This window comes from Haplochromis burtoni, unplaced genomic scaffold, assembly GCF_018398535.1.
Source record: "Haplochromis burtoni strain Fernald_Lab_line unplaced genomic scaffold, NCSU_Asbu1 Contig_269, whole genome shotgun sequence".
NCBI lineage: Eukaryota > Metazoa > Chordata > Actinopteri > Cichliformes > Cichlidae > Haplochromis > Haplochromis burtoni.
The window spans coordinates 208,479-226,704 of record NW_024582630.1 but is presented as its reverse complement, the minus strand read 5'-3'; the positions used below and the strand labels follow the sequence as shown (position 1 = coordinate 226,704).

The window sequence follows — 18,226 nt, the reverse complement described above, 5'->3', positions numbered from 1 at the left end:
TGACAGAGGTGAGGCTGCCGGACACTGGCGCCACCGGGCCCTCTGACCACCACCAGTAGGCAATGGGTGAAGTGTCTTGCCCAAGGACACAACAACCGAGACTGTCCAAGCGGGGGCTCGAAACGGCAACCTTCCCATTACAAGGCGAACTCCCAACTCTTGAGCCACGATCCCCCGGAGCGGCCAAAGGAAAACCATAAAGGTACAAGGAGAACTGCAAATTCCACACAGAAAGCACCAACCGGCTTGAAACCAGAACCTCACATGTAAAAGAATGATTCATCTTTAGCTCAAAGTGAAGACAACAGCTTATTAATCTAACAGCGCCATCAGATCAGCATGCAATATCAGAAGAAAGTCAAATCCTGGGTATCTGTTCACTAGAAAAAGTTGGATTTGTGCCACTGTCCCTAGCAGCGAGTTAATCTTGCTAACTGGAACACTAGTATGATATATGAGTGAAACTGTAAATGCAGAAAGAGTCCAACATTTAACTTCCCCTGAAAAACAAAACTTCATAACGTACTAATATAGCTCTATTAACTTTGGTCTGAATGTTTTCACTGCATGACAGAAATATCAGGCAATCCCATCTAAAATCACAGAGTTAACAAACTCTGAAGACAGCCTGTTATCTGTAACGAGTAACTGCTTTTTTGACTCATGCACACCTTTTTCGTTTTTTTTCTTTGTTTTGTTAAACTCTGTCCAGACAGGTCAGCAGACAGAGTCAGAGCATCAACATGGTTAATATTTTATTTCTGTAGTCTGGTCCACTCCTCAACCTGACACACACAGACACACATAGGACAAACAACCTCAATAAGTAACTTAATAAATAAGTTAAGAGAAGTGTTTACTGGAAGAAAGACAATTCACGAAAAAGGAATGACGTTGAAGAGGAGAACCAGTGGATTAAGAATAGAAAAGAAAGTTCAACCAGATGTATTACAGGCTAATGTGGTCAACCAGAAGAACAGATATGGAATGGATAACCCTAAAATGACCTGCATACCTACACACATTAAATAACACTGGGAATCTCCCACTCTGTGTTAAATGCACATTCAACCACACATGCACACAAGCTAACACTGAAGAATGAACCAACATGTCTGAAAATGTCACACCAGTGGAAGCTGATCCAAAGATCACACGCATATTTTGACATATTCCTCCACACCCAACCACCCACACACATACCCTGTGAATAAACTCTCTTAATTGTGATACATATCCATCCCAAGGGATTTGCAGAGGAAGATGAAGGATAAGAGACAAAGAGAAATTTATCTGAGAAGAAGAAGAAGAATAAATCAAAATAAATAGAACAACTGTACAAGACAAGATATTTTGAGTATTGGTTACTAAACCACTGTAACAAGTCAGTTTGTAAAGTTTCTTCCCTCCTGGTTCCCCAGTTAACTGTAGGTGGTGTTATTTCAGAGTGGAAGCATTTATTAACCACAGCAGCATTAAGAGGTAAAGTTGCAAATATGCCGAGTGCATACACATTGCTAACATACGTGTAATATATAGTAGCAATAGTATTTAGTGCAACAACATTTACATCTATTCATTCATTAAACTGATTAATGGAAAATATTGGTGGAGATCTTTGTAATGATTTAGTATCTAATCAGATTTATAAGCTTATGGAGGTCTTTGATATTTGCCAGTGTGGCCTGCTGTTGGCAGGTGGTTGGTCTGCTGCTTCTGAACCGGCTGAGAGTCTGACTTCTGTTTAATGAGTAAACATGGCTTTTCTCCAGAGATGCAGTTTTTTTTAAATTGTGTTTGGGGTTGAGAAGTTAGACTAACAAAACCCTTACAGGATGCCGTCATGCATTTTTTTTTAGCGAGTTTAATGTTTGCACTTGATGGCGATGCCTGCTCTGTTAGCACATTGTGGCTTTAATAAGCCAGTGGACAAACTGGTGCCCCTCTGAAGTCACATTGTTCAGCTGAAGTTCAGGGTTGTTAAAATGAGGACCCTGGACCAAAAGTTGCCTTTGGTCAATTTTTGCATGGACTGCTGTTTATTTTCTTCATACACTTTAAGTCACTTTATTGCCACCTAATGCAAACCAATATGAAACACCAACACACTGTAAGCCACCACTATGAAGTGACACAATTACAAATTAGGTATTTAAGTGAGCAGTTTTCTTTTTTGCACCTTAGTCATATGTTAGTTTAGCTGGTATTCAATTAGTTCAGGTTTATTTATACAGCACCAAATCACAACAACAGTCGTCTTAATGCACTTTATATTGTAAGGTTAAGACCCCACAATAATACAAAGAAAACAGGCTAAATGATGATCTTCTAAATTTGTGAGATGCTATTTCCTCTCCAGTTTACGAGTTATCTGCTTTAAGGTGCACATTTGAGAGTTACACCAGGGAGTGAAGTACTTCTGATTTAAGGTTTTCCTTTTTCAAAGGAGCTACAGTATATAGACAGGGGTGTACATAAGTGGTCCGCAGGTGTGGATGCGCTGTCAAAATAAAAGGCGCACCAGATAAGAAGCTGCAACGCGCGTTTGCGTACATAAGATTTTCTTGAGGGATTTTCACAGCACATTCTGCACCACATCTTTGTGCGTTTATCATTTGTTTGAAGCCAGCTCACCTCCTGCAATCACTTTTACGAGAATACGCGCTTCTTTTGTGGTTCGGACTCCTTCTGACATTTCTTTGGAGGTGGAGGAAAACCAAAGTAATTGCTTAAAGGAGCTTGCTTCTTCGACATCTTTAAGAGTTCTAAACAAATGTCTGTCCTCCTCCAGAAAATCTTACATACACAAACGCGCGTTGCAACTTCTTTTTTGGTGTGCGTTTTTTATTTTGACAATGCGCACCTGCAGACCGCTTATGTGCAGCCCTGTATATAGACTTGTACGCATTAAAGAAGTAAAAATATTGACAAGATAATCGACGTCTGTGGGAGTGGTGCTCAGGTAGCTGCTCTGCACTAGGGCTGCTCGATTATGGTAAAAATGATAATCACGATTATTTTCACTGAAATTGAGATCTCAATTATTTGACGATATTTATTTAACCCTTTAAGACCTACTATAGAACCAAGTCCGCCAGAGCTTATATTATTTTTTTACATGTTGTAGTGCCATTTGTGGGAGCATTTCAAGTTGCTATACAACTGTTATAGCCCATATTTTAATAATATGTATGCATTAAGTCCATAGTAACTACATTAATTGCGAAAAAGTGCAATAAACTACAAAAAACTTGAAAATCGTTTTTGTTTTTTTACATATATTTCTACTTGGAGAAATTTAAGAGGTTTATCCCTCAAAACTTTAAATACAAAAAAGTTGCAAAAAATAGTTTACAACAACAGGAAATTTATTTTGAGTGTCTTCATAGTTTTATTTTGGAGATACACTAATTTTTATATACACTGCAGGAAAAACAAAAAAACAATCCTATGATGCAAATTTGCAAAGAAAACAGCATGTGCATCAAAATAAACTGTTTCCAGCAGTGCAATTTGAGTTCTAAGCATCCCAGAAACTATTCAGAAAAGTCAAACATGACCAGTATAGGTTTTTAAGGCCTACAAGTAAAAAACTATATTTCCGCGAAAATGACGTCACTTCCGGTTTCGGCCAGGAAATGGCGGACATGCGATCGTTCGCGCTGACGTCTGTTTCACTGTGGGAAGTATTATGAACAGCTGATCGGATCGGCAAAGCGTGTTTCTGGAATATTATGTTTTTGTTCCTGCAAGCGCTTTTTATGCAATTTCTGCAAAACTTTATGTGGAAGGAAACCTGACCGAGGACAAGCTGATGGCATAAGATGTAAGTACAACTCCTCCGGTTTCATATGCAAAACAAATTATTGCGCTAGCTTACACGGTTCAGGTTCTACAGGGATTTAAAAATAGTTACACAATACGGAGCGTGCTGCTCTGACCGGATTTAAAGGGTTAACAATGACTTTAAAAAATAATATAAAATAGTGTGCAACACCACTGAAGTTTTCTTTCTACCTCTCTTTTCAACCAACAGCAGTCACTCTCCTCTTCAAATAACTTCTGCTTAGCTTTCTGAGCTTCCCTCGGGTCCTCTTAATCAGCGGTCTCCAATCTTTTTTGCGCCAGTTGATCTAAACGCCAGTAGATCTGGAACACCGGCCTTTAAGGTGTCGCGGATAAATGAGGGAGGGGCTAATAATCGGCTCAGTCATTTTTAATGATCGTTGAAAGCCCAGATCGTAATCGTGATTAAAATTCGATTAATTGAGCAGCCCTACTCTGCACTGTGTTAGCATAAGGCATTGAGGAGCTAACAGTGGATGAATTATATCCTTAAACTTAGAAAGTTCATCACTGTTGTGAATTAGAAAAGATAAAAGTTAATATGTTTGATTCGCATGACTCATATTATACTATAGACTATACTTCCTATTTGGCATGTTTGCTTTTTCCATTTGCTGGTGTTTAAGTTTTACTGGCTTTGACCACCGTACTCATCAGACCAGGCAATATGGTCCATTATAAAGAATTATTTCATCATGATATTTTCACCACTTGTAAAACAGTTATTCAATACGACATAATATCCAGGCTCTTATGCAGTGCTCCCTTAAATGTATACCATCTGTCTCATGGTACAGGCCCTCACATGAGCTTAAAAAAGTATTTCACGTTTCTACACCATTTTTTCTCATTTAATGTGTCATTTTTAGGGAAATATGCAACAAAAAAAACCCCAAAAGCCAAAAACATAAACAATACAAAATCAGAACCATCAGTATATTCAATGTTTGTACTTGGAGGCCACATCACTCGTAATATAAGGAGACATGTTTGAAGACAAAAAGAACATATTTTCTTGTTTTACTTCAAAACCGTGTCAATCACGGAGCTTCAGCAGGCAAACTAACACAGACAAAACACAGTATTACGGGCTAACAACAAAATCCATACACAAACGCACACACACATGCTAAATATTACCCTCACACACCATCCAGCGGACACATGGCTGCCCCTTAGCACACAGGGCCTATGTGTGAGAAACACAGTCGCGTTAGTGTTTGACCAACACTCACTGAACTCTGGAAAAGTTCATGACCTGATGGCATGTAAAGGTGTGACCATGGCAACAGCACAAACTCAAGCATAGCAGGCAATACTGAAAATGTCTCCTTATTTCTGGTCATCTGGCATCTTTTGTTCAGCCCTACTTTACTCCCATGCATTACACCTTCAGTGTTTATAGTACTGTATCTTTTTTACATTTGTATACTCTATTATTATTTTTTTCCTTTTTAAAAATCCTTCTCTTCACTTTCTCTTTGATTTAATATCTTTTCCCATTTTTCTTTCCATCATGCCATCTTTATTTCTTTGCCTGCTGTCAAACCGCTGATCTTCATCCACAGTTTTTTGACCTCCCTTCCTCTGCCTTTGTGTCTTTCCTTCATTCCTTTTATCCTTCATTTCTCTTCCTTCCACCCACAGGGGAGAAGAGCGCTTAATTGAAGAACCCCAAAAGACACATGAGGGGAAGGTGATGAGAAATATGAAAATGAAAAAACAAGGGGGAGCAGACAATAGAGGGCAGTGAGGAATGGTGGGTGGATGAAACAAAGGACGAAGAATGTGAGAATTGAATGTGACCGTCAGATGTCTCGCAGTAATTCTCACCCTAGTCTACATCTTAGGTTAGCGATTGGCTCTTTCAACAGTTGTATGTTTTAGTTCCCATATTGCTTTTCCACTGCTCTCAGTGTGCCAGCTTTACTTTGGATGGACATGACAGGAGAAGTCAGCGTCTGTGAACTGACCTCCCACAAACGCACGCACTCGCAGACACACAATCTGAGCAGAAAAATAACAGCTGAGCAGGTTTTTTGTAAAGGGAGTAGGGGTGTCTGTCCGCACCACTGATCTTATTATCCAGGATGAAGCTGTTACCACACACAGCAGGAAGAGCCCCACAGTCCCGGCTTTAAGAAAACTAAAATTCTGGGAAAATCCTTCTTTTGTGTGTTCTGCAGTGACAGATTCGAATCCTGCAGATAATGTAAATATAGATTTGCGTGCATGTGCAAATGTATTTGAACACATGCAGAAACATCTACTGTGGCCCCTTGCTGAAGAGACATGTGTTAGGTTTTAGCATGGCTTAAGGCTCGAGTTAAATAGTATCATGGTTTTGATATCGCATGGCTTCGCGTAAAGTCCTTTTTAAAAATATATATTTTAATATACTTTTACATTTTGGGGGGCAAAAGCATTTTTTTCTGAGCTCATTACAAGCTGTTAAGGTTTGCTGTCAAGATAAATGTCCTCCTCGACTCATGCTACATATTTATCATATTCCATATTCATACATTATGGAATATGATGTATTACTGTAGAAAACGTACTTAAAAAGAGGTCAGCATTTACCACCTGCAGCACTAATATTTTTTCATATAAGTTTTCTGCAGATTAAGTACATAATACTTCTTTTGACAACTCAAGTAAGGCCTCAGTCATACTGGGCAGCAATTGGCAACCACCAGTTAGTAGGAAAAAGTGAGCATTTTCCTGGTAGGAGCAAAGTGTTTGCTGGTAGTTACCACCAGTAGTGAAAAGTTACTACTAACATCCCAGTGCTGCTCGCTTGGAGCCCATTCAGTGACCTCCTGGTAATCAGCGGTTTTGATTTAACATGCTTACTTAGCTTAATGCTAGGGACAAATATATGTTCCCCAGCTGGTTGGGGTCCATTAGCAAGTGTTGGCAAACAAGTTGGCATCTTTCATGCAAACTAGAGGTGACCACAGTTATCTGTTCAAAGTGGTTCATGGTGTAGAACCCATTTCAAGACCAGGTTTACAAGTTCATCAACACCTGTCACCTAACAGTCGCTCAGGGAATACAGATTATTCCTGAGCAAACACAGCAATGAACTTATAATAATACGTAATTTCATTCTGTTATATAGCTGCTTTCATCAAAGCAGTTCTGAAGAAGTTGCAATTAAAAAAACTCGTCATTTTCAGCTAATGGTGGAGATTTTTAATAACAAACCTTGACGTAATAACACAAGTTACATTTCTTCAGCAAGGAAGGACTGAATGAAGAAGTAGGACATTTACAATATGCATAAATATGTACACGACAAATAAATAAATACATAAGGAAACAGTATGTATTTTATGTTTTAATGTGATCCAGTTTATCTCATCAGCACTTGGTTGGTTTCATTTGAATCCCACACTACCACACTTGTAAGAAACTTGCCACTAAAAGCTGCATATTTGTAGGAAACCGAGCTAATGTTTCTGTTCTCAACAATAAGCACATAATTGAAGACACTTTGTGTTTTAATCATCAGCCTGCAAGATAGATGTATACGATATCTTGCAGGCTGAATCAGTGAACTTTCACTTGTTAAATGACAGGCAGTGACATTTTGCATATTACAAGTAGCAGCCAACTTTGCATTAATTACAACCTAATTACACATGCCAGCTGTCTTGTTAAAAGAAAGAAATGATCTGTATTTTTGTTACTATCAGCAAACTGACCCCACTTCTCACTTCCTCAGATCTAAGACTTTACAAACAGCTCACAAAATTCAGGACACCTTCTTGATTGACTGCATGATAAATGAATTGCTGGCTGTCGAATGCAGTGCTCGTTTACCCTGCTGTAAAGATAAAGGTCATCATAATCTGTATCTACTGCTGCTTGCAAAACTATTATAAACTTTTCAATGGCAATGAGATTATCATGCAAAATTATTTCATACTTATGTAGGCACGGACTTTCTTGCTGTTTTATCCCAGAGAAACAGCAATAAACTATGATCACACACTCAGTCATAAGTGTCTCTAACATCCTTTTTGGTATCGATGCTAATCAGTGTAATTAGCACATGATTATATGCAAGGAATCTCCCAAAACAAACAAATGCAAATAAAGGTAATTATCACACACATACAGGCTTATTACCCCAGTGTGCTCTTCCTGCCTCTAAACGTCGAGGTCACACTCCGGTTAGCCTCTAAAGTGCAACCAGGCAGCTGCCATCACCACCTCTGTCAGCTTCACACCGTTAATTAGCTGCACTCAGATGCCAATCATCTGCTCTAATGAGGACAGCTCTACCACTCTGCCTAATGAGAAAAAACTCATGAAGTGTCTGAGGGGAAAGTTAACTGCAAGGACACACACGAAAAGACACATTAAAGCAGACGGCCACACATTTGTAATTCCCATGTATGTGTTTTGTTTGTTTTTTTCATTTTGCACACACATTTTGTTTCCCACTGCTCATATTTCATTCATGCTTATTTGATCTCCATTGTGGTAACAACTGAGTCCACATGTACATGCAGAATTTATTTAAAAAAGAAAAGAAAAAAGTTGCTAAAACTCTAATTCAGAGGAAGTCTGTGAAAACATGCTATGCTTTTACAGTAATGCAAAGATTGCACTGTAAAAAAAAGAAGAAGAAGAAATGAAACAATGGTTCATTAATATTGACATCAATGGAATTATAGCCAATCTGCATTATTTCTCTTCACACCCATCTATCTATCAGCACAGTTCCAGATGGCAGGACAGGCCATCAGGGAGAGAAAAAGACAACATGGTTTGGGTACTAAAGCCAGCAGCTACAGTTGATGACCATTGTCCTCTAGCTAACACTTGCTATTCTGTATTGTTCTTCAATTTTAAATGGGCCTAAAGATCACTGAACAACTCCTGCATCATCTATGTCTCATTCTCAGAATTTCCTTACTTAACCTCTTTTAAACCTTTGAGCATATTTGAAAGTTATGCAGTGGTCGGAGCCAGGCTCTTAGGTGAGGGTTACACTTTGAGACCATCCATATCAATCTTTAGAAATAATCTATGTGCATATTCCAGATAAAGGTGTATTTCATATGACAAATTATAATAACATTAGAAATGAGGGACAAAATGTTCACATTTAGTGTTTTTTCCCTGACCCCCGCACACATTTTTTTTTACAGTGCTAGTGGTCAGTGCTCCAGTTGATGCCATTTCCTCTGTGGTCTTACATGTGTCTTGCATAAAATAATAGCAAGATGCTAATGATGCCATAAAGAGATATTTGTGAACAGGAATTTCTCTCCTATCTCAAATGGGATCAAGTTCAGATAAGAATTTGCCTGTGCACTGTCCAGCTCAAAATCATTGGGTTACATTTTACTGAGTACTGTTTCAAGTACCCAATAAGACCTGCAGGAGCCCAGTATTGACTGGCTAACCACACAGTTCATTTTCAGGTCAAGGTGAATTTGTGTGCGTGGGTGAGAGAGACACCTAGTTACACCCATAATTCTTTAGCTCCCCTGGGCTAAAGGGAGGTGCTGGGAGGGGGCACCCTGGTGCACGAACATACACATTCAGTCACCCTCCAGGTATCATCAAAACACACAAAGGACTATTACTGGGTGTGGAGCGATCCCATCCACACAGAGCCAACAAAAGACTGAGGGGAGACAGAAAGAATGAAAAATGAAAGTCGCCAAAATTGAGAAAAGAAAGAAGATGGAACAATAATACAGAGGTATGGACAGAGGAGAGGAAAACCGAGCAGCATCTTCAACTGACATTAAAATCTCTCCTTAGTTGTTCACAGAGGTGGGACCAAGTCATTGTTTTGCAAGTCTCAAGTCTTTATCCTCAAGTCACAAGTCAAGTCTCAAGTAATGTCAGCCAAGTCAGAGTCAAGTCTCAAGTCACTGGTGTAAAAGTCTGAGTAAAGTCACAAGTCTGAAACTTTGAATTTCAAGTCCTTTCGAGTCTTTAAAAAACAAAAACAACAAAAAAAAAGTTGCAGTTATATGTAAATATAAATATTAGACCATGTGATTTTAAATCTGTTTTTCCCAACACATGACGAAATAGTGAACTTAGAAAATATACACAAATTGTGAAATTGCACCTCTATAAAATGCAGCTCAATTAAACCTAGCTCCAAGAATAATTTTCACCGACAATTCTGAGATAAACTGCATGTTATTCTTGGATGCGCTTGTAGGACCGGCTTTAAAATAGCATGACAAAAATATCATACACATTAAAACCAAACAGTATCATCAACGTAGCCTGGACAACATTTGCTAGTTAGATGAAGTCAGCTATCTCATCGTAGCAAAAGAGAACCTACCGTTCTTTATGCAACTTCAACTGTCGGACAAAGTTGGAAGTTGTTCCATCTCTGTCTGTGATTCTCTGCTTGCATGTTTTGCATATTGCATTTCGTTTTTTGTTGACTATTTCATAGTTTTTGTATCTGAAAAAAATAACTCCTTGCAGCATTTTTGAGCGTTTTTTTTTTCTTCTTAAAAAAAAAATCTGGTTAATTTGATTGGCTGTGCTACAGCTCATGCACACATACGTACGGAGTGTGGTTGGAATAAATGAATGAATGAATTGAATTAATGGTGCACATTTTCTATATAATATGTGTGTTAAATTTTAGAGATGGGGTGAAATATCAAGTCTTTTCAAGTAAACCGGTTCAAGTCCAATTCAAGTCCCAGGTCATTGGTGTAAAAGTCCAAGTCAAGTCACAGTCTTAGAACATTTTTTCAAGTCAAGTCTAAAGTCATAAAATTAATGACTCGAGTCTGACTCGAGTCTAAGTCATGTGACTCGAGTGAGTCCACACCTCTGTTACAACATGGTGTATTACCAATGTGACTGTGGTCCCAACTACCTGCTGGTCATTAACAAGCTCCCCCATGTATTTTTGGGCTGATCCTCCACCTTTTTCATGATCATTCTCACCCCATGTGGCAAAATCTTGTATGGACCTCCAGACTGGATTGATGGTCATTTTATATTTCTTCTATTTCTGAATAATCACATCAACAGTTTTCACCTCCTCACCAAGCTTGTTACTACAGTCTTGTCCTTGGCATCCTTTAAAAGCTCTTTGGTCTTATTCATGGTGATGGACAGTCTAGAATAGTTGGGATCAAATACTTATTTCACTCAATGACGTGGAAATTAATTAAATGAAAAGATTTTATGTATGTATGTATTAGTCTTTACACACTGTTCAGTTCTTTGCAAATGAATAAACCTATATATTTAGCCAGTAAAAGCTCAGTTTAAAAAGAAGACAGTGTATCACAATCTACAAGAAGAGGACAGACTGATACATGGAGAGGGGAATATACAGGAAATAGGCTAAAGTATGGAAGGCAATTTTGTTGAAGAGACAAAAATGCACACAAGCAAAAAGCCATGAGTGTGTGTTTCCCAGGGACATCAGGCTTTATACAGTCCATCATCACAGCAGGAGGAAAAGAAATCGCTCCTGCTAGAGGAAGTGCTAATGGCTCTGTGCTATGAGTGTGTCACTGTGTGTGCGTGTGTGTGTGTGTTTGCTGATTGATCGAACATGCCAAGTCCATCTCGGCACGTCCTAATGGGAGCTAGAGTGTGAAATTGCCAAAACAGAAAGCAGCAAATAATCAGAACAGACACACGGATTGAAACAAACACACACTGTCTTTTACCATCTACTCGTCTTATACTTTCTCTTTATTCCTCCCTTTGACACACACACACACACACACACACACACACATTGTTTGTCTCCACTTTTTTCTGTAATTACTGGTATTTTTCATGGCTGCTACCCCCTTCAGTCCACTTCCGTCTTTACTCGGGGGAAAAGTAAATCTCTTTGTATCAGCACATTTTCTGTTAAGCACTAAATCACCGCACTCAAACATGCAGACACAGGTACCAAAGCACATCACTGTCACGAACAGATCAATCATTAGGAAAAACTTAATTAGAGAGCTCCTATATTTGCTTTTTCCTCTTTCTCTGCAGTAATGTTTGTGTATGTGTTTCCAGGCATCTCCAGGCAGTAGCAGATACCTTCCCCATCTCACACTACAACCACGCATTTATAACAAAAGCGTCTGAGGTGTGTGTGTGTGTGTGAGAGAGAGAGAGTCACATTTATCCACACAGTAACCAACTGTGTCCAAGCTTTCAGTTATTAAAATAAGCTCTTTATGCGTGTGTTCAAATGTTGAATTAAAGCTAGACAGTTCCTACAGCTCCTGTGGGAGCCTGTAAGTTATTTGCAGTGCCTCTGCTGTCTAGAGGGAGGTTATTTGCAGTGTTTTCTGGGTGAGGAAAAATAGGTCAATTGTTTTTATCAGAAAAGTCAGTGACTAAACAGCTTGGAGTAGCAGAAATTTTCAATGTTAGACTATTGTAGTTGATCACTATAATCCAAAAATATATCCACATTCAAGACATCTGTGTATTAGCTAATGTACAGACAAATTTAAAACAACAGCCTGGAGGGATGAAGGCTGGATATATTCTTTTTAACTGGGTTGACGTAACAAGACCTGCAGACATAATCCATTATCCACAAATGTAGGGGAAAATATTTATTATTTTTAGCTCCAGATTTTTATTCTTGGATTACGATAGAGTAACTTTGCATGATTCACAATTCATAATAATCTTATACTGATTCTTTTTACTGATGAGCTGATTTCACCCAGTTCACTCTCTCTGTGATTTAGCTTGCCTCGCTTTAGAAAAATCTTTTCCTCATTGATGGCTTCAATGCAAACAAAAGAACAGAAGAGAAGGTTCGTGGGGCTACAGAGATGACCTATCTTTGATATCAAACAGAGCCAAGAATCAGTGGATTTATTGCAGTCTGAACCCTGACCTTTGATTCACATGTGCTGACCTCATTTTCTGAAATTTGGGCATCCATTAGATAACGGTATATTTGTGAAAGAAAATATGGAAAATCACAACAGATCACCTTTAAACATACACTCGCTCAAATCCAATCATACATACACACATCACAAAAGCAACCAGGACCATCAAAGCAAAAGAAGAAGAGTGAAAAATAAAATAATGAAAACAAACAAGCAGAGCGATTAGAGCTCAATGAACCACACTTTTAACAGATGCAAATTAAGTGTGTATCTGAAAGAAATCCAGACTATTTCAGCTTAATAGGTTCTGAATGCACATGATAGTGCGGAAAAATACCCCAATGACCACTTCTGCTTGTTTTAAAAATCCTAAATGTTTAAGACCTATTATGACCTTCCCTGTCGATAAGAAGAGCTGCCAGTTCAGGGAACTCTGCAATTTGTAAGTGTTCGATATTCTCCAAGTAAGACCGACAGAACTACTTAGATGGAGATAGACACTGGATGCTGCTATAGGGTGGTAGACAAGTATGAGCCAGTACTTATGGACCATGTACATGTGTGAACATGGCGGACATACCTGATGGCCAAGATAAACACATTCTAATCAGTTGAATATGGGACTGTGCAAAAACCCTAAAGTGCATTGTGTAGGACAGAGACATTGAGCTAAGGAGAGCAAAGTCCTGAGATTTCAAATAGAGGGTGCAGGGTATGGAGAGAAAATTTGCAGAGCTCTGGAGTTTGTACTCACAGTCGAGACAGGGCTTCATTCTTCTGAAAGAGCAGCTCTGGAAGCTGGCTGAGACGGTTTTTGTTCAGGCGACTGTGTGGACAAAAAAAAGACAAACGAAAAAAGCTATCATTTCCTGTGAAAGAAAACACTTGCATGGAAAATTAATTTGGTTTATACTTGTAAATGTCTTTGTAATGTGTTCTCACAGTCTTTCCAGCTCCTTCAGCTCATCAAACACTCCCTTCTCAATGTTACTGATCTGGTTTTCCATCAGATGACTGCAAGGAAACACTCACATTAAGATTCACTGTTTAAGCACATACTTTAAAAACAAATCAAGAGATATTAAATAACACAGTCAGTTTTCTATTTGATAAATTGGTAACACGCTTTAATCCTTCCTCGTGAAACATGAGTCTTGTTTGGTCGATCTCAGTCTGAGTATTGTGAAAATACAGTAGTTTTTCTACAAGGATATGTTCTGCCTTTGTTTAACTTAATCTTTAATTATGAGTGTGTTGATGAATTTGGGTAAAAAATAACATGTACATGAAAATAGAGTTTTATTTGTCAGCAGCTGAATATGTGGATGAGGCTTTGGTTTCAGACACTGGTTTTGAATCTGTCTGCACTTGAATCTGTATATTTGAGAAACATACTGCCGTCTTCCACCTCATATACCACTGCTGTATAGGGATGGGTAACGGTATCCGGTACCATTATGGCACCGGTTCTGACATAAACGGTAGTGACCAGACCACATTTTGGTGCTTTATTTCGGTGCTTTTTTGTCATACACTTTGGATTCTAGCCAATCATTTTACCTTTGCAAGCATAGTAGGCGGGTCCAGGTACATACGTTCTATTAGAGCAGAGCTACAGATTAAAAATGCCCGGGGCAAAGCGGTCAAAAGTCTGGCTGTACTTCACAGTAAAAGATGCAAACTCAGCAGCCTGCAACAAGCTGATACTGTGCAAAAGAGGTAACACCTCGAATCTGATGAAACACCTGGCGACGTATAGCATTTTGTTAAAAGCCGAGAAATGCGCTGTATTGATAGCTTGCTGCAAGACCTCACACCGAGCACATCTACTGCGGGGTGATGCCTGTTATCGGACCCGGAGTTAACAACATCCCCCAAGAACCCGAAGAGGAGAGTCCTGGCCCCCAGCCCTGCCAGTGTAGCAGAAATGATGATGGATGATGATGGCAGCAGCCGCCGTTCTTCTCTGCGTGAGTAGCTTAATGTTGTTCGTGTGTAAGCTAACACACAAAAAAACAGCTGAACATGAGAGGTTTTTGGACCAATTTTGTGTTCTCCATTCTTTAAGCACCGGTTTGAGCACCGTTTAAGCACCGGCACCGTTTCAAAAGTACCGGTTTGGTACTGGTATCGGATTAAACCTAAACGATACCCATCCCTACTGCTGTAACACTTTACCCTCCTGACAGCAGTACGCCCAGGGCTCCCAGTGGGCTGCTAATCTGTTCTGATCAGGTCTCCAGAGATATAATCAGTCCGGGACATGTCATCATGTCCATCACTGACACTCATTGCAGTTCTAGTCCTCAAGTTAACACAGGAAATTACTGCTCATGCAGTTTCTCCCCAAGGGCACAGTGCTTCCACGTCAAAGGGTCATAGATAAACTCTCCTTGTAGAAACTGACACCAGACAAGCACCTTATGTCAGCTTTACGTGGCACCACAGCTATGCTTCCGACCTCAAACAAGGACAGAAATGTGGGAAAGAATGTCGTAATAAATACAAGCTGTTGCCCTGTCAACAATGAGCCTGAAGGCAATGAAAGTAGAGAAGGAAATGGTGTGAAAGCCACTCTGGATGGGATGAATGCTTTAATTGTAACCCATAAAATATATCTATAAGAGTAAAGGCAGATATAACTCACAGGACTCGGAGGTGTTTGAGACCCGAGAAGTCTGTCTTGGTGATGACTGTCAGGTTGTTTCCATTCAGGTCTCTGGAAAACAAAAGAGAAAACAGCACATAAAGGAACTGCTGACATAAAGAAGTCAAACCTTTAAAAACATCAAAGAACATCTTAGGAACAGAGTGTAACTTATCAATTTCATTAACAAACTAATTATTTTGTTTGGAAGATAGATGCGTGCAACGAGCCAATTCACAGAGCCACGGGGGGCTGGAGGCTTCGGTTCTAGTCATCACAAATACGTATGAAACTGAAAAAGACATCTTGAGTGAAATATGTAAACAAGCTGGTTTGAAGGAATTTGAATTTGTTCCCCTGGCTGAAGTATGCAGATTCACACACAGAGGCGGGAACTAGAGACGGGCTAAGGTCCAGTTATGTTCTTAAAACACTTCTTCTGTGTGACAAAGTGCCTATTCCAGGAAGGCACAAATTAGTCACACAACTATCAAATCTGTTAAAAACACAACAGTTCTGTGCTGTACTCATTTTTACACCCAGGTTTTCAGTCTTTCCAAGAAGCCTTTCACACACATCTACTCAGTTCTATTCATGACAAATGACAAGAAACTATTATATAGAAATTAAATATTATAGAAACTTTTACTAAGTTCAGTCCAGTGTAAAAGTAAAGTGTGCGTGTTAGTCCCCATAGGGAAATAGTTCCTCTGCATTTAACCCATTCACCCAGTGAAGCAGTGGGCAGCCACCAGTGCAGCGCCCGGGGAGCAGCGTGTAGGGACGGTACCTTGCTCAGGGGTACCTCAGGGTAGCCGTTCAGTGGAGTCGAACCCCCGACCTTCCGATCATGGGGCCACCACTCTACCTACTGAGCTATCCCTGCCCAGAGGTTAGGTTGTAGATAACAAAAATTAATAAACAAACAAACAAATAAATAAATAACTAAATCAGAATCTTTCACTGTGTCTCGCCTGCTTGTTATGAAGGTTATATGCCACTGCATTGAGCGTTACAAACTGTGTTATCTATATTACAAAGAACACCTGCTGACTATGTGTAGGATTTGGCTGTTCAGCTCTCATAACTATTAGTTTGTACTAGATAAATGTTCACACATGTACTGACTTTGACTAGAATATAAATAGTGATGCTATAGTTCTATATTGTGTGCTTAACAGTTGGATCCGACAGGCAACCAGGCAGTAATTAAATTCAATTTTACTATAAGATATCGAGACTTTTCAGCCTTTTTTTGTTCTCTCAGTTGCTGATTATTTTGGCCAACTCAGTCTTACAAAATTCAGATGGAAGTTGTTTCCTGTTCATATACTATTACTGTTATTTTTAACAAGTGTGGCTCTTGTTCAAGTCCAAAAAACTAGATCTTTTTTATTCACTCTATTAATATCCTAATACTGTGCAGCACTTTGTTGCTGCTCTTTGAAGTTATTTTCATTCACTTTAGTGTCAACAAAGTCTCCTCACTGGGAGTTCACTTTGAGGACAACCTTTTATTAAATTGTAAAAGGTTGTCCCTTGGAAAAAAATTGCTTTCTCCCAGATATTTGTTCAAATGCAACAGCTACTGTTTGACAAGCGAGTCCTCAGCTCACACGAGCATAGCCTTGAGCTGCTTCGCTCTACTGTTGCATCTGTTCCAAGTCACCCAAGGAGGTTTAGGTATGAACTGTCGCTGCTGTGTGTTACCTGATACTGAACTCATTTCAGGCACTCGTTTCAACACACTTGTAGAGGCTCTCTTAAATGGGAGGGGTTTAACCCTGTGACCTCATTATCTACTTTGATTGACATCTGTGAAGAAAGAAAGGGATGATGTCACTCTTCCCACGAGGCTTTGTGAAAGGACAAGTAAAATGAGATGTGTGTGTGTACCTGTGTATGTGTGTGCGTGCGTGTAGAGTGTCATGTTCCTGTGCTACTGTAATGGGTGGAGCAGAGCCTGACCTTGTCCTGTGCCTTATGAAAGAGAAAGAAAAACCAAGAGACAGTGGATGCTGTGGTTTGGGTGTGTGAACTGAAGCTACAGGCCACTCACAGAACTTTAACAAAAAGACCTGATGGAGTAGCAACGACAAAACTGCCCAAATGTCCATTAGTCAGCCGATGTTGGTCTCAGACTGAGCTTTAAATAGTTGTTTTTTGATCCTCACAGTGCATTTTTTTAGTTGAAGGTTCACATTAATGCAAATCTATGCTGAAAAAATACTCAAAGTTTTCTTACTATCATAATTTCTTGTGTCCTTAATGACTATGAAAGGATCTGTGATGTGTTTACACATAAATGTGCAGTCTTCTTTCGGCACCCAAACAGGTTAAAACATGTAGCAGCATGCTGTAGCGGTCTAAATCAGTCTACGGGCAAGCAATGTAGCAAATGCTATGGCATTTTCCTGAGACTGACTAATTTCGTATTGAGGTGGCATAACTCCAAAAATGCCAATGTGGAAATCAAGCACTGAATTTTCCCCAGTAATTGTCCAGATTAGGACAAGACCACATCATGTGACCCTCATTTGCTAGATTATGTCCACACCTGGGACAGGCAGGATCGGCTTCTGGGAAAAATTTTGAAAGCCTCTCTCCTGTATAATGAAGACGATGAACAATGTTAAACTGAGTTAAACCATGGCGAATGCAAAGGGAGGAAATATGTATACGATTCAAGCAAGATCTCCACTCATCATCAGATAAATCCACCACAATGTCTTTTTCCCAATTATTTTTTCCCAAGTAATAGGCCTTAAGCTCTGTATCAGTTTGTATATGACGGAGATTCTCCTTTTGCCAAAAGATCTATTTCCAAAATAGTATCCACTTGATTTTTAGAAGGTAGGTAGGG

At 39.3% G+C, this 18,226-nt stretch overlaps 1 protein-coding gene across 1 annotated transcript in view; it reads right to left on the bottom strand.

The window, feature by feature from the left end:
* slit1b (slit homolog 1b (Drosophila)) overlaps positions 1 to 18,226 on the bottom strand; it is a 78,125-nt gene that overhangs the window by 46,013 nt on the left and 13,886 nt on the right. Inside the window, exons 2-4 of the mRNA XM_005939966.3 lie at positions 15,364 to 15,435; positions 13,659 to 13,730; positions 13,471 to 13,542 (exon numbers count right to left, since the gene is read on the bottom strand). Of these exons, the coding sequence (XP_005940028.1) occupies positions 13,471 to 13,542; positions 13,659 to 13,730; positions 15,364 to 15,435 (216 nt within the window). The remainder of the gene's footprint in view (positions 1 to 13,470; positions 13,543 to 13,658; positions 13,731 to 15,363; positions 15,436 to 18,226) is intronic.